Consider the following 14,757-nt stretch of genomic DNA (forward strand, 5'->3'; position numbering starts at 1 on the left):
TCCCGCCCGCCCACCATAGGCCGCGGAGCCCGCGCGCGCGCCCCTCGAGGTACTCGCCAGCAGTCGCCGGGCCGAGCGACGCAGTCCTCGTCCGCACCTCCTGCGCACCTCCTGCCCCGCTCTCGGAGCCCAGCTCACTCGGCGTCTCCCCGCCGCCTACCCTGCTCCGAGTGTCGCGGCCGCGAGGGTCGCGAGCTGCAGTCCGCCAACGGCCGCCGCTCGGCGCCGTCCTCACGTCACCTCCCTCCAGCATCAAGGCGAACAAGGCCACCGCCGCGACCTGCATAGCCTGCACCAGGGTGAGTGGCGCGACTCAAGAGACACAATGCCTGGCGGAGAGCGGCCGGCCGGATTGCAAGTGCAGTGCAGTGAAGGACTTCCCTCCGCCGCACCGGGCGCGCGCGCGCATGGCCGGACCGCAAGCACTATATGCGCCGTGTGCAAGCGCCACGGCCGCCGCACCGGCCGCAATGGACATGGCCATTCACGTCTCTTACTTTAGTGCGGTCTCAACACAACAAAGTTATTACCAAAATCACTGATATTCCGATAGAGACTGTCAGTGCAGCGTGATCGCTGGTCAAATAAGGCATATGAAAAGTCATTGTTTATTTAATCAAATGTAGGTTTTGACACTTTTCAACCGAAATAGTGAGCCTTATCTACATCCTAGAAACGTCAATAAAACTCATGGATGCCCGTCGTCGTGATCACAACTATTCCGTGTTACTTTGGGCAGAATTTTAGTCTCGCCCGCTGGACAAAGGAGACTGCCGAATGCGTCCATGACCTTCTATCAGAAAGACCGGCTGACGTCAAACACAACAAGGAAACGCGCGCCGCTGCGGCCTCGTGCGTGACTCGAACCGATGCTCATCACTTGCTTGTTGTCCTCCTCCTCCTCCTTCTCCAGGACGGCGCTGACTGAGCGGGCGATTGGAGGCCCGGACCCCCGGGCTGCTGCCAGGCTGACGTATCTGGAGCACGCGGCGAGCGTCATAGGCGCCGGTGTTCAACCAACATGTGCGCGAGCGCTGCCCGCCCGGTAAGTCACCCGCCGAGCTGGTCTGGAGGTGGCCGGCCTCGGCGGGGAATTCCCCCTCCCGCTTGCAGGGCAGGGCCCCCTCGACTTGAGTGCAATAAAAAACAGAATCGCCATCTTTCATATCGCGACGAAGTTTTACCGCGCTTTTTCAAACAGGTGGTCTCGCATTTCCAACAGGTGGAGGACGGGAGGGGCCACGACGCCCGCGGTGCCATCAACATGGGTTTCGTCATGGACCCCAACAAGTGCGCCAGCAACGGAAACGGGTGAGTAGATGTCGTTAGCTGTCAGCATAAACTATGCCGTGCTGTCAGGCGCTTTCCGACGGCTTGCCCAATTACAACAGCCCGCCGATGTTGGACCAAGCCCGCTGCCATTTCAACGCCCGCAACCCTCACGGTGTGAACGCATGGATTGAGCAAGATTTGGTCTTTCTTCCTTTCATTAGTCGAACAATAATGGATGGAAGAATGCCCCCATACCTCGACTGCAAAGGTGCGGCGCCCGCGGGCGGGTTACTGCACGCCACGCCACTCGCCCGGGCATGTGTGAGGGGCGGTGGGTAGACTGTACCGCATGCAGCAGTGCGGGCGGGTTGCCAACCCGCACTGGTGCTGTAGTCAGAGTACCGAGAGTGACAGAGAAACCCCGCTTATTACTTCCTATAGAGGACTGGTGGTAGGGCCGTCATTTTTTTTCAGTTTTGGAATGGTCTAGGGATCGTGCAGAGGGTACGTCCGCTTTTCTCAGATTCATATTTGGCATAACGCGATGAGCTTCGCGCCTGCGAGACTCGGGGTAGGCCAACCCGCAGTACACGGGTGCTCTGCACGCAAGATGTTGCCTACCTACCAGGCGCCATGAGAGCGTACAGAGGCTGAACTTAGCAGGTTGATAACGTGATTGACGGCCGTATTTTCTGAATGATACCTTTATTGGGTATTGAACTTCAGTTTATATATTATAGAGGGCGCGAGGGTGGATGGCGATGGCGCCCATAGGCCCTACTGTGATTATCGATATTATGGGGGTGAATATGGATGTTGGGGCGTGAAGACGAAGACGATGAGATAGTGCGGGTGCAGTTTGTAGCCATGGCTATGACGGTGGGTCTACTCACCGACTAGGGTCATGGGTCATAAGGGTCAAAGTCATCTCTGCCCTGGTTAGCGTCTCAAGTCATATGATCATCACAATAATGATGTCAGTATTTTGTAGTGATGCCAGTCATGGGATTTCAATATCAGTTCGTGATGTCACTATATAAGTACTAATTTCACTCTAAGTACTGATATCACTGAACTGATATAGTTGCTGACATTGGTGACAGAATCATCACAGTGACATCATTAAACAGTGATATCAGTAAGGTGACATTATTTTAATGAATACACCAGTCTTCTGATAATCGATATCATAACAGCTGATATCAAGATCAGAGAACTGTCGTCCATTTTACATTGATGACAGCTGATGTTACATGTTATGATATCACACTACGTACCTTTCAAATTGAGTATGCTGTAAATTTTATGGCCCCGGGGAGTAGGCATTTTAGGCAACCCTTCCACCCGTGTGAGTGTGGTTGGTGTGGTACTATATAAAAACAATCGCGTCTTTTTCCAGCAATCTCTATGGTCGAGGCCAGCCCAAACAATCTTTTTAGGGAATGCGCGCTCCTGCAACATCGACGCACAATCTTTAGCGACAGCTTTGATTAGGGTCAGTACTTTTAGGAGCGCGCGGGCTGCGCGGCAGCACGAGCCCAGTGACTCGGCGATAAGCGACAAGGAGCAACGATCCGAGCAGCGAGCGCGAGAGAGGGAGAAAGAAACGCTCGCCTGTGATCAGGAGAGTCGTTAAGTAATTGCTAAGTGATAGAAGCATAGCTACAAAACAGTCAAATAAAAATAAAATAGGATGCTGATATTCGGTGGACAAAAAACGAGGCCAGCCATGCAGACCAGACAGGAGGGACTACAAAGTAATGCGTGGCGCGACAAATCTGGGTCAACTGAATTAACCCACCCTGGCGAGCGGGGATCGCTCCCGCCGCCGCCGCACCGGATCGCAGCAGGGCTGGGAGTATCGGGGGGAGGTGATGGGGAGGGGGGGGGGGCATCGGCAGGGCAGCACATCCGTCACACGTGCGCGTCAGGAGCAACCAGACTGCCTTGGCTGGTCCCAATGGTCCAGCGGCGTCACCGACCGTGTCCTCCGCGCGCCGCCCCGCCCGCCCAGTATGGGCCCTCGTCGGGCCGCCGGCACTCGAGAGTGCTTGAGCAGGGCAGGGCCAGCAGAATGAAATGGGTCGTCACTTGACGGGTGCGCGCGCGGCTAGCGTGGCCAGCGCGGCCACCTGCACTGTACTGACTGGAGCCCCCCATTGAATTGGTCAAGGCCGCTGCGGCTGCGCCACGACGCGGCGCCGGTCACCAACGTTCAACGGCCTCTATTTGCGGGGGATTGCCCATGCTGCCCATGCCCACAAACCGTTCGCCCAATAATGTAATTGGACACAGTGTAACGAACGTTGTCGCACCTTTTCCGAAAAAGAAAAAAAAGTTGACTTGCAGGAAAGAGTGAAGGTGATTGGTTATCTGCATGTACGCTTGCGTTACAGGGGTGCAATGTTCGTGTACAGTATGGAAGGATTACTCCATGGGATGCACTCGACGTTGTTATCGCACCATTTTTTCCCCCCTTGTTGTCCGCTGCTGACGTAGCCGGCATCTGTGGTACATTGTTGAATTTACTAACTTATCTGGTCGCGTGACTGGCGTCCTGTCCACTACACTTCATTGTACAGGGTAGGAGTCCTAAGCCGCGATTGTTTGTGGTTACTGTACCGCATGCTGGCGTGCGGACGGGTTGCATACTCGCTTTGGGCCATAAGGCGCCGTGGTGAGAGTCGATAGGCAAGCCCGCCCGCACGCCTGCATGCGGTACAGTATAACCAGAACAAAACGTTGCTTAGAACCGAGCTTAGAACACCCTCTCTGTATTGTATTATTGGTCTCACATCAATGGCATAGCTGACATTTAATCTCTCGCCACTCTTCTCATAATTTCTCTTTCTTTTTGTTGTAAAAATTCAGAACTTGCGAGAAGGCTCGGTCGGAGACGGAGAAGGACGACTACGATCCGTTCAGCGAGCGAGAGGTCAGCCGGCAGTACTCGTGAGTATTTTTTCCGCGCGTTCAGTCGAGTGGCCTCGTCGGGGTTGTAAAACCTCCGACTTCCTCTTGAGACAATCTTGTCACCAGACAGCGACCCTTGTAAATTTGATCGTGAATCATGATTTGATGGGCGCGAGCACGTGCTGTCAGGCGCCGTCACGCCTTCCATCACCAAGCTTTGCGTGATGGCGGCGATAAGCGGGACAATTTACAACTTCACGACTATTCCACGTGCTTTTTATTTGTCTTTACTAAACCCCCAGAAAATTAAATTAATTTCGTAAAAATTGTCTGAGCGCTTGTTTACGGCACCCCAAAGATGCCATATTATTCGCTCCGTTTGCGGTGGGTTTCGTCTCTCTCGAGCGCATCCTGGCAAAGGAAAGGAGACGCGCGCGCGGCGACGCGACGGTAAACTCACGAGCCAGTGATGTATGCCTTTTTATTCTGGTTTGGCTTCCCAGTTGAGCACATTTTTTATTTTATTTTTTGGCGCGTCCACCGGCAACAAGTTTGTTGCCAGGGTGGCGAGTGAGTGAGTGGGCGTCCTTCTGCGGGGTTGGGAAGGACCAAGCACGCTGCTGCCGGTGGTGAGGCCCCGCGCGAGGTGCACGCGAGGAGACGCGCCCCTCCTCGCCCGGGCCTCACCTGCCGCCACGCCACTCACCCCCACTCACCAGCGCCTCCCAACTTGTCCAACAGGAACCTGGGCGCCTTCTTCCACCTGCTCAAGGGCGGCCTCGGCTCGGGCATCATGGCCATGCCCATGGCCTTCTCGCACAGCGGCCTCATCCTCGGCGTGGTGGGCACCATCGTCACCGGCATCGTGTGCACGCACTGCATGGTGATCCTGGTGCGCTCGGCGCAGACGCTGTACTTCCGCCTGAGGATCCCCACCCTCGGCATGGGCGAGACGGCCGAGGCCGCCTTCGCCAACGGGCCCAAGAGGCTGCGGCCGCTCGCGACGTTCGCCAGGTCAGCACTGAGGGGATGCGAGCCTCACGTGACCACACCACAACCTAACCCAACCCCCGCCGGCCGAGCGGCGGGGCAGCGGCGTCGCAAGCTAGAGCTTTCTTTCTAACCGTTCAACAAGATACTCGTAGTTTTACGAGGCGGTCTTCTCCGTACTTGTTTTGATGTTCCATTGCAACGCAACACGACGTCATCTCGCCGTATGGCGACTCTGCATGTCTCCCCTGGATTAACTGCGATTATGCGCTGTCGACTCACTCACGTGTCATCGGGGTCCCTTTGACTTTCCCAGATACCGACAGCCCTACGGTTCACAGACCTAGGGGGGTTGTAGCCCGTTGTTGGCAGCTCTACTTTTGCTCAGTATAATTAGATCGCCTTCGGCCCGGTAGCTCTGCCGCCGCTACTTGTGACCCGTCTCCACCAAGGACGTAAAAAAAAGTCGGCCCATGACGAAATATTTCCTTGATTCCTAACATTTTTCACGTGTGTTTCTGCTCTTGCAGGAATTTTGTCAAGCTCTCCCTGTTCTTCTGCTACGCCATGTCTATGTCAGCGTATATCGTCGCCATCGGCTCGTCAGTTCAGCAGGTAAAATAAGCTCCTTGGCGATTTAAATTTGCTCTCCAAATCGTTATTTTAGGACGACTTGGCATGAGCGCCCATGTACAGTGGGGTAGTGGGCTAGCGTTTACAAAGTCGCAAAGTGAAACCAAGAGCCGCAATTCACAAGTCGACTCTAGCTCGCCTCGCGCGCCTACGCGGCTGCTGTGCGTTGGGCTGCCTACCCTCCAGGCGCGCAGACACAACAGACAGAAGCTATGCCGCTTGTAATGGACTTGGTGCATTTTCTCTGTATAGATGGTGGAGCAGCACTCCCACAAGGACATCCTGGACCAGCGCATCTACATCGTGGCGCTGATGGTGCCGCTGATCCCCATGTGCCAGCTCCGGCTGCTCAAGCATCTCGTGCCATGCTCCTTCATCGCCAACTCGTGCATCGTGGCGGGGTTAGGCATCACCGTGTACTACATCTTCCACGAGCTGCCCGACCCCGAGTCGAGACGATTCGGCGTCAAGGATATCCAGGGCATGCCCATCTTCTTCTCCACGGCACTCTTCGCCATGGAGGGCATTGGATCGGTAAGGGACAAGGGGACTTCTCAATCATGAAAGTCGACATGATGCGCACAGCCCAGCAAAATAAACGTGCGTTTTATCTTTCTGGATCCCTAGGTGATGCCGATTGAAAATACGATGAAAAACCCTCGCAAGATGACGGGCTGGACAGGGGTCATGACCCTGGCCATGACGTGCATCGTCGCCCTCTTCGCCTGCGTCGGCTTCCTGGGCTATCTCAAGTTCGGTGATAACACCCTAGGAAACATTGCCCTCAGCTTGCCTACAGAAGAAATGTAAGCCCTGCTTCCCCGAGAGCAGACCTTGTACTGCACTGGAAGGAAAGTTGTTTAACACTCAGCCCTTCTCCAGCCCGGCGCAGGTCGTCAAGGTGCTGATCGGCGTGGCCATCCTGTTCACCGTGCCCGTGCAGTACTTCGTGTGCGCCGAGATCCTCTGGAGCTACATCTCGCCGTACGTGACGCCGGCCCGCCACCGCCTCGGGGAGGGCGTGACCCGCGCCGTCCTCATCATCTGCTGCATGGTCCTGGCAGTGGCCATCCCCGACCTCGACCTCATCATCTCCCTCGTAGGCGCCATCTTCTTCTCGGCGCTCGGCATCTTCGTGCCCGCCGCCATCGAGCTGGTCGTCGACTGGGAGACGAGCGACCGCGCCACGCGCTTCGGCCTCGCCGGCAAGAACGGCGCGCTCATCGCCGTCTCCGTGTTCACGGCCGTGTCCGGCGTGTACGCCGCGCTGTACGAGGCGGTGTACAAGCCCGAAGCACAGCCCAGCCCTTAGAGGCACCCTCGGGGTGGTTATTCGAAACCCCGCGCGCTGAGTCACCGCGGCAGTCTCGCCTCCCTCTGTCGACTCGTGCTGCCCGACGGGCAACAAGCTATTGACGGCTTTGCTCTTTGGCAAAGTTACCCCGGAGGGGCGACCAAGCGACCCCGTTGGGCGACTCCACGCGAACCCAGTAGCGGTCGCCTCCAGTCTCCAGGGGAGCACTGCGATCTGCAACCACCTTGGGGTCGCTGGGCCGCTAGGGTAGCCGCGACTTGAGAATGGGGCACGCGCAGCGGCAGCCGAGCGCCTCGTTGCCAAACCGCATTTAATTGCCAAAGGTATTAAATGTCTTAGGGGCAGCGACACGCAGAGTGACTCGGATAGTGAGTGCACAGCACAATGTTGCCGGCGCCGCGCGCCAAACGGTGATAAGTCCTGTGATATTACGCCACGTGTTTTATGGTCCTATAGAAACTGGATATCTAAAGCTAAGGCCCAGCCTCAACCACAACCCGCCACAACCTCTGCTCTCTCGGTGTTTGCGCCGAGGATCTCTCTCAGACAGGCGCCGTTCTTAGTCTCGTGCAGACACGCCGGCTAGGGAGGGTTTGAGTAAGTGAGGGGGAGACAGATTTTGACACCCGCACTCTAGAGTTAACAACCTCGCGTGGCTGGATCTGGCCCGGTTCATTCATGAGATAAAAAGGACTTTCCCGCCCAGAATGCGGGGCCAGAAGGCGCTGTGCTTGGGTGGGTTCTACGATAAGTAGTGTTTGGGTTAGACGCGAGACACGGGACCGTCAGCAAATGATTAGGTAATGTGAACTTCAGGTTGCAGCCGTCTTCCGGCTGCAACGAATTTTAGTGTATGACTGATTGCTTTTAGGTATGTACGTACATCACGACTGAAAACTAGAACCCTCACGATCTGGGGCTTCCGAAGTATTTTGAATTGTTTGTTGTGAAATTTTTAGACTAACGACAAATGTGCCACCATACAATTAAATACATTTTTATTTTTATTCTACTGCATTGTTCTGACGTAAGTTTGTGGTCGTCTTCGTCCTGAACTTCTTCATAAAATACACATTATAAACCAACTAAACCGGGCTGGACTGGGGAAGCCCGGTGAGCCAGTACGCGCAACCGCGCACACCACACTCACCTTTCAAGCAGGGTGCCATTCACCCGGTGTTTTGTGGTCCCCACAACTCGCACCGGCGCAGACAATGGACAAGAGGAGTATAAAAATCATTTGTTTTCGAAGTATTAGGAGTATTAACACCTCGAGACCTCAGTCATGTGGATGACTGGCGCCGTCCCCGTGGGAAGCTTTTATGACACTGGTTTTGATCATAACATAAAATCTGCTGTTTTTGGTCGAGCACTTTTTTTTTGTTTTCTTGGGTGTTAGCTTTGACAACAAGTGTCACCCCACTTCCGGCATACCACGCGACCCTGACTTGCGCTTGACACATCCGTGCGGGGCGGCGGGACCAGGAGAGTAAGGCAGGATCCACCGTTGGGCTGCCGCTGTGCAATTTGCACCGCGCGACTTTTTCTAGCCGCTTTGCTTTACAAAAGTATGGATGTGATTCGCGGTGCGACACATGCTTATGAGCCCGGTTCGACAAAGTTGTCGAGTGCGCAGCGAGCGCTCGCGAAATCGGCAACGGGAGGACAGAAGCTGTCGCGCATCTGCTCGGGGCACATTCGCAGGTCGGTCGGGACGCCGTCGCAGCGGAATGGGGCTGCAGACACTCGCCTCCGCTCTCTGACGACGCCATGCTCACCCTGCTGCTGGCGGCGGCCGCGGTGGCGGTGGCGCTCGCGTGGCGCCACGCGGCCCGCTGGCTCCGCATGTTCTGGATGGCGCGGACCATCCCGGGCCCCTCCAACGGCGTCCTCTACTTCGCCGGCCCTCTCGGCGAGGTCGTCGACAAGTCCCGAGTGGCGCAGCAGAGGTACGGGAACACGGTGCGGGTGTGGGCGTGGCCCGCCGTCAACGTCACCGTCTGCGAGCCCGAGGACCTGGAGGTGAGCAAGCGTTGCCGCTGAAGCTGATGCGTTCACAAGAGGGTGCGAGTTACAGTACCGTATGTGTATGTTGTCCGTGAGCCGTCTGGCTTTCCTGCTTCTGCTAGGTGGTGTTCAACAGCCCCTACCTGCAGCACAAGCCGGCCATCGTGTACGGATCCATGTCCCCCATCCTGGGTGAGGGGCTCGTCACCCTGAGCGGCGACACCCACCGGCGCCACCGCAAGGCCATCGGCCCTTCGTTGCACCTCGAGATCCTGCAAGAGTTCGTCCCGGCCTTCGAGCGGAACGCGCTCAAGCTCTGCGAACAGTTGGGCTGGTTAGCGTCCACCGGGGAGGAGTTCAACGCCGTGTCCCTGCTAGGCAGCTACTCGGCGCATGCCATCTGCGAGACGGTGTTCTCAGCTGAGGCCCCGCCGATTCTCGGCGAGTCAAAGGACCACTTCGTCAAGTACCTCCTGGAAGCCTCGCGGCTGATGCTGAGCCGCGTCATGAAGCCATGGCTCTCCTGGGACGCGGTCTTCTTCTTCTCCAGCCAGCACGCCGAGTACACTCGCGCGGCGCAGGCCTTCGAGGCCTTCGTGTCTAAGATGCTCGCGTACAAGGTCGATCAGCTACGGCAGGGCGATGCCTACACAGCACACGGCGGAGGGAGGCGTCGGAAGGCCTTCCTGGACCACGTCCTCACGTCCCCCGAGGGACAGGTCCTTGCGCCCCGCGAGCTGACCGAGGAGCTAAAGACCATCAGCGGGGCGGCCGTCGGCACGTCCACGGACTTCATGTCCTTCTTCCTCCTCGTCAACGCGCTGCTGCCCGACGTCCAGGACCGGATCTTCAAGGTAAGGGAGTGAGTGTCGCCTGCCCGGGCGCCTGCGGTGCAGCGGTAGGCAGCCGCGGCGCACGTCTGTCGGGCGGGAGGCCCACCCCCGCCGGCGCCCCGCTGCTCTTAGCGTTCCTTCCACTCGCTCTCTTGTCGCAGGAGCTGGAGGACGTCTTCGGCGGCTCGGAGCGGCCCGTGGAGCCGCACGATCTGCCGCACCTGCAGTACCTGGACTGCGCCATCAAGGAGACCATGAGGATGTTCCCGCCCGTCTTCACGTTCTCGCGCACCGTTCTGCAGGACGTGGAGCTGCCCTCCGGGCACGTCCTCCCCGAAGGCTGCATCGTGGCGGGGCTGCCCTACTTCACGCACAGGTTGGTGTCGAACGCGCCCGCGCGCACCCGCAGTATGGTCGTCATCAAAGGGCTAACGAACACTTGCACCTGCCCAGGGACCCCCGGCACTTCCCGGACCCGGAGACGTTTGATCCATCGCGTTTCCTTCCGGAAAACAGCCGCGGCCGACACCCGTACGCCTACATCCCATTCAGGTGAGTCGGCCCTGTCCTGACTTGGCAAGGTGCACTCATTTCCACACTCCCACCTCAATGGAAGCCATACTAAATACCACCCACTGCACGCCCTAACGAAAGCACCCCTCCCCTCCGCCCCACAGCGCCGGCTCCAGGAACTGCATCGGCCAGCGCTACGCCATGATGTCCGCCAAGATCCTCTCGTCCAGCATCCTCCGGCGGTTCCAGGTGCTGCCCTCGTCCGACGGCCCGCGCACCCTGCGGGACATAAAGCTGGTGGCCGGCATCTCCATGTCGCCCGCGGGCGGGTGCAACGTCCGCGTCGTAAGCCGCCGGCCGCGCAGCGCTTAGGGTCAGGTTGATATATTTTTCACTTTTTAAAATAATAAAGAAAAAAACAAGCCGCATTTGTAGCCTAGGCGTTTTATTAATCCCTATACAAGCTCACGGGCGGTAGGGGCGAGGTTCAGCCACTTGACTGTGGCGGCTGGGCTGCCGCCGGGCCGCGGCCGCGGGGCCAGGTAGTGGTAGGGGCAGCAGCGATAAGGAGCGCCATGGCCGGCGAGGCAGTGGCGGCCATGCAGCGCCTCGGCGTGAAGGTACACGGCAGGAGGGCGCCGTCGGCATTCTCCGGGGCGCTCCCCGGGGCGCTCATCTACGCCCTCCTCTGGTCGAACGCACGGGCAGGGAACCATGCGACGGCGTCCTCGACCGCCGGCCAGCAGCCCCAGGGCTTCGTCATGCCCCATAAGGTCCAGCAAATCGTCGGCGGTACAGCGGCCGACATCCGGGACTTCGGACACCAGGTACACGGCGGCGGTGGCCACGGAGGCTTGCCCGTGGCGGTCCTCCTTGAGCTGACCCGGCGTGGTGATGGTGGTTCGCAGGTGAGCTGGCTCTACGAGGGCTTCCACCGGTGCGGGGGCTCCATCCTGACGGCCGACTACATCCTCACCGCCGCTCACTGCGTCAGCGGGTAACCCCAGTCCCAGTGTGTGCGTACGCACGCGTGCTTGTGGTCCCCGGCCCCCCGTCGCGGCAGCCGTGGAGCGGGCGCCTCAACCCTCCCGCACCTCTCTGCCCGACCAGGTCGTCGCCGGGCCCGCAGCACGAGATCCTGGCGGGCACGTCCATCATCTCGACCGAGAGGAGGAACAGGGGCCAGACGACGCAGATCGTGGAGATGCACGTGCACCCAAAGTTCGACGTGCACACCTACACACACGACATCGCGCTCCTGAGGGTGTGGCCGCAGCTCAGCTTCAACTCGGCGGTCCACCCCATCCAGCTGATCGACGCCGGCGGCGCGCCCTACCCGACCGAGTCCGTCGTGGTCACGGGCTGGGGGCTGCTCAAGGTACGCGCGCCTTTTTGTGCACCGGTCAGAGGCAAGGGGGCTCGACGTGGTCGTTGACGAGATCTTTTCCATCTTTCTTGCTCAGGAAAACTCCCAATACCAGACGCCCATCCTTCAGAAGGTGAGGGTGTTCGTCAACGACATCGCGCACTGCAGGAACAAATACATGGAGGCGAGCTGGGTGCTCCCCGACACCCTCATGTGCGCGGCGGCCGACAAGAAGGACGCCTGTCAGGTCAGTCCGTGGGGGCGGGGCGTGCCGGCGTGCCCCAAGGCGAGACACAAAACCATCCCAATCCCTCTAAACTCCGTCCCTCTTGTTCCTCCCCTTAGGGGGACAGCGGCGGCCCGCTCGTGTACTACACGGAGGAGGGCAGTCAGCGGCTCGTGGGTATCGTGTCCTCCGGCATAGGCTGCGCGAGCAAGGACTTCGCCGGCCTGTACACCGACCTGCGCCACCCGGAGATGAGGGCATACGTTAACGAAATCACGGGCTACAGGCTGGCCTCTTAGTCCCGGGCCTAGGACCACATCACGTCAATACATGCGAAGAGAAAATACCTTGTTTCAATTGAGAGTCATGTTTCATGCTCGAAGTCCCCGTTGTTGACGGTATGTCATGTGCGGCTGTCAGCTCGCACTATCTGGTCGAAAAAGAAAATCCCCTTCCCCATGTGAATTTTAATCAACGACTTTATGACGTTGGTGACGTAAATCAGGTTTAATTCAGGCGAATTGCGGGAATACGCGTCGAAAGGGATGCCTACCCACAAGGCTCTGGGTACCGAAGCCATTGCCGCCTTTGAATTTGTAACCTCGAGGTTCCTGAGTTCGGCAGTGGTACACTTCGTGTCCGAGAAGTTGTGTTCTTTAGTCTAGTACGCTTTCCATGACGACTGTGTTCTCCAATGTGTTGTCACAAAACAGGTGCTATATTCACTTAAGGCTTCGATATGGGAAAGCGTATGGGAGAGCGTAAAGCGTAAGCGTAAATAGTAGTGGCTGGGCGTAAATGAGCGGAGTGGGGGTACGCGCCCTAACCTCATCTTGGCTCATTTTCGGTTTTGACGAGTGTTGAAAAGCATTTTCTGGTGTTGTCATGCATTCGGAGTCCGCTGCGGCCATAATATTACTATTTTAAAGAAGATGTCATACAAAATTTGTGCCGATGTAAGGTTAGGTCACTACCCGAGCGCTACGCTTTTACGCTTACGCCTACGCTCTCCCATACGCTTTCCCATATCGGAGCCTTAAGTGAATATAGCAAGGGACTCCTCGAGTCGACTCGCGCGCACCGCAACGCCTGTGAGGTGCGCCGGTTGTGCAGCGCCCGCGCAGGCTGGGTTGCCTGGCCTCCGGGCGGCAGTCGGTAGTCGGTAGCCGCGCGCGCGCGCTCCGGGGGAAGACCAACCAACCACGGCCGTCCCATGCTCCTGCAGACTGTTTACAGCGACGACCACGCCACACCGCTCCTCGTCCCCACGACGGTTGTGGTCTTGCTCGGGGACGCCCTGCTGCTCTACGCCCTCCTCCGGGCTGACCATACCGCGGGGACCGCAGCAGAATAAACGGTACGTGCTGCGCAGCCGGGCGCGGCGGTTCGGATTGACTTGGAGACTGACCACGTCAAGTAGTAAGCATTGGAGACCGCAACTTTCTCGGACCAGCGCCGCGCAGCGGAAAAGGATAGAGGTAGAGATGAAGAGTTGTCGGGTCGGGTAGGGCCCGACCGACGGGGGCCGGCGCGGGCCACTAAACTGCGGCAGTGTGTTTGTTCTCTCTCTTCATTACCATCATCATCATCATGATCGTCATCCCCGGAGGCCAGATGGCGAGCGTGTCCTCTGCCGGCTGGCGTGACAAGCCAAGCGGTGCCGCCTCCGCTTCTTGTAATGGCTGCACTCGGCAGCACGGCATTGTCGAGTCGAACCACCCGCCCCGCGCCGCGCCGCCCGCCGCCGCCGTGCATCTTGCACTTCAGTAGTTCGTCTCGCGAGTGGTTATTGAGTCGGTGCGGAGTGGCGTGCGGCACAGCGCAGGGGCATTGCGTAAGCGCACAGACATGCACACACACAACCACGCACGCACACACACACGCACAAATGTACAACACGTGCGCGTGTGTGCCCCCGTTGCTCACACTCTTGTCTCGTCTCCGCGCGCGGAGGAGACAGGAGCCGCGGTGAAGTGATCAGCCAGCAGCAACACGGGTCTCGGACACGGACACGCGGCGCACTGATCGAGAACGCGACGCTTATGTCAGCGGAACCACACGCGCGCCGCCGCCGCGCCGCTCTGCCCGCTGGCTGTCGACGTCAACCGCAGGCACGCTGCTGCTGACATATCGCTCAAAGTGAGAGCCGCGCGGCGCCGCGTATTGTTGCGTGGCGCCAAAACGTCCTCGTCCTCGTCGTCGTGGTGGTAGTTGTTGTTGCTGTGGATGCTGCTGCCCGGTCCCGGCGTTGTTTGGCTGCCGACGTGAAACAATGACCGTCCGGTGACTGGCCTCTTCCTGCTGCCGCCGCGCCCGTCGCGTCGCGCGCGGGGAAGTTCCAGTGGTTCCAGCTAGGCGTGTGCGTCCGGGCGATCCCGCCTGTCACCTGCCGCATCCCGTGTAGACTGCGCGTCTATGGCGTGATTGTTCGATAATAGCACTTTTGTTTCGCTTGCTTGCTCTTTGGTTTCCGTCACGACCCAATATTTACGTAGGGCCCCGTGCGTTAACATTGTGCACGGGGTAGCTGAGCGAAGTGCATTAAATTTATAGAAGACACAAAAAATATAGAATAAAACTATGCCGAATGAGGGTCCGCTTAGTAGGTAGGCAACCGGTCGTCTGCTCCTTGAACGTAAGAGATTGGGAGGGGGGGGGGCGCTTCTAATTATTCCGTCTCTATAGTGAG

The 14,757-nt window shown here is 58.2% G+C and overlaps 3 protein-coding genes across 4 annotated transcripts; all 3 read left to right on the plus strand.

Moving 5' to 3' along the window:
• The first annotated feature begins 51 nt into the window (after window positions 1-51).
• Window positions 52-8,135, plus strand: LOC113203759 (proton-coupled amino acid transporter-like protein pathetic). 2 transcript variants are annotated; one of them, XM_052272021.1, is made up of 9 exons: window positions 52-299; window positions 914-1,045; window positions 1,202-1,311; window positions 4,144-4,224; window positions 4,927-5,199; window positions 5,706-5,790; window positions 6,061-6,342; window positions 6,436-6,614; window positions 6,691-8,135. In XM_052272021.1, exons 2-9 carry the CDS (start codon window positions 1,022-1,024, stop codon window positions 7,118-7,120), a joined length of 1,464 nt encoding a protein of 487 aa, XP_052127981.1. In that variant the 5' UTR covers window positions 52-299; window positions 914-1,021; the 3' UTR covers window positions 7,121-8,135. The 2 variants fall into 2 exon arrangements, with proteins under 2 accessions (XP_052127981.1, XP_026274387.1); XM_026418602.2 differs by having other exon boundaries at window positions 53-299; window positions 1,223-1,311.
• A 148-nt stretch (window positions 8,136-8,283) lies between these two features.
• Window positions 8,284-10,910, plus strand: LOC113203758 (cytochrome P450 4V2-like). The gene is made up of 5 exons (XM_026418601.2): window positions 8,284-9,145; window positions 9,253-9,984; window positions 10,125-10,339; window positions 10,417-10,515; window positions 10,641-10,910. The coding sequence occupies exons 1-5, from the start codon at window positions 8,894-8,896 to the stop codon at window positions 10,846-10,848; spliced, it is 1,506 nt and encodes a 501-aa protein (XP_026274386.1). The 5' UTR covers window positions 8,284-8,893; the 3' UTR covers window positions 10,849-10,910.
• A 109-nt stretch (window positions 10,911-11,019) lies between these two features.
• Window positions 11,020-12,425, plus strand: LOC113203755 (trypsin delta-like). Its single transcript, XM_026418598.2, has 5 exons — window positions 11,020-11,303; window positions 11,385-11,473; window positions 11,587-11,854; window positions 11,940-12,089; window positions 12,188-12,425. Exons 1-5 carry the CDS (start codon window positions 11,052-11,054, stop codon window positions 12,365-12,367), a joined length of 939 nt encoding a protein of 312 aa, XP_026274383.1. The 5' UTR covers window positions 11,020-11,051; the 3' UTR covers window positions 12,368-12,425.
• Window positions 12,426-14,757: the final 2,332 nt, after the last annotated feature.

This window comes from Frankliniella occidentalis, unplaced genomic scaffold (genome assembly GCF_000697945.3).
Source record: "Frankliniella occidentalis isolate FOCC.00 unplaced genomic scaffold, Focc_3.1 Scaffold184, whole genome shotgun sequence".
Taxonomy (NCBI): Eukaryota; Metazoa; Arthropoda; class Insecta; order Thysanoptera; family Thripidae; genus Frankliniella; species Frankliniella occidentalis.

Excerpts from the sequence above, each read along its gene's own strand:
- LOC113203755 (XM_026418598.2), top strand. The coding sequence starts at position 11,052 with ATGGCCGGCGAGGCAGTGGCGGCCATGCAGCGCCTCGGCGTGAAGGTA. Across the intron at positions 11,304-11,384 it reads TCCGGGACTTCGGACACCAG|GTGAGCTGGCTCTACGAGGG; the intron begins GTACACGGCGGC and ends GGTGGTTCGCAG. Across the intron at positions 11,855-11,939 it reads CGGGCTGGGGGCTGCTCAAG|GAAAACTCCCAATACCAGAC; the intron begins GTACGCGCGCCT and ends TTTCTTGCTCAG.
- LOC113203758 (XM_026418601.2), top strand. The coding sequence starts at position 8,894 with ATGCTCACCCTGCTGCTGGCGGCGGCCGCGGTGGCGGTGGCGCTCGCG. Across the intron at positions 9,985-10,124 it reads TCCAGGACCGGATCTTCAAG|GAGCTGGAGGACGTCTTCGG; the intron begins GTAAGGGAGTGA and ends CTCTTGTCGCAG. Across the intron at positions 10,516-10,640 it reads TACGCCTACATCCCATTCAG|CGCCGGCTCCAGGAACTGCA; the intron begins GTGAGTCGGCCC and ends TCCGCCCCACAG.
- LOC113203759 (XM_052272021.1), top strand. The coding sequence starts at position 1,022 with ATGTGCGCGAGCGCTGCCCGCCCG. Across the intron at positions 1,046-1,201 it reads GCGCGAGCGCTGCCCGCCCG|GTGGTCTCGCATTTCCAACA; the intron begins GTAAGTCACCCG and ends TTTTTCAAACAG. Across the intron at positions 5,200-5,705 it reads CCGCTCGCGACGTTCGCCAG|GAATTTTGTCAAGCTCTCCC; the intron begins GTCAGCACTGAG and ends CTGCTCTTGCAG.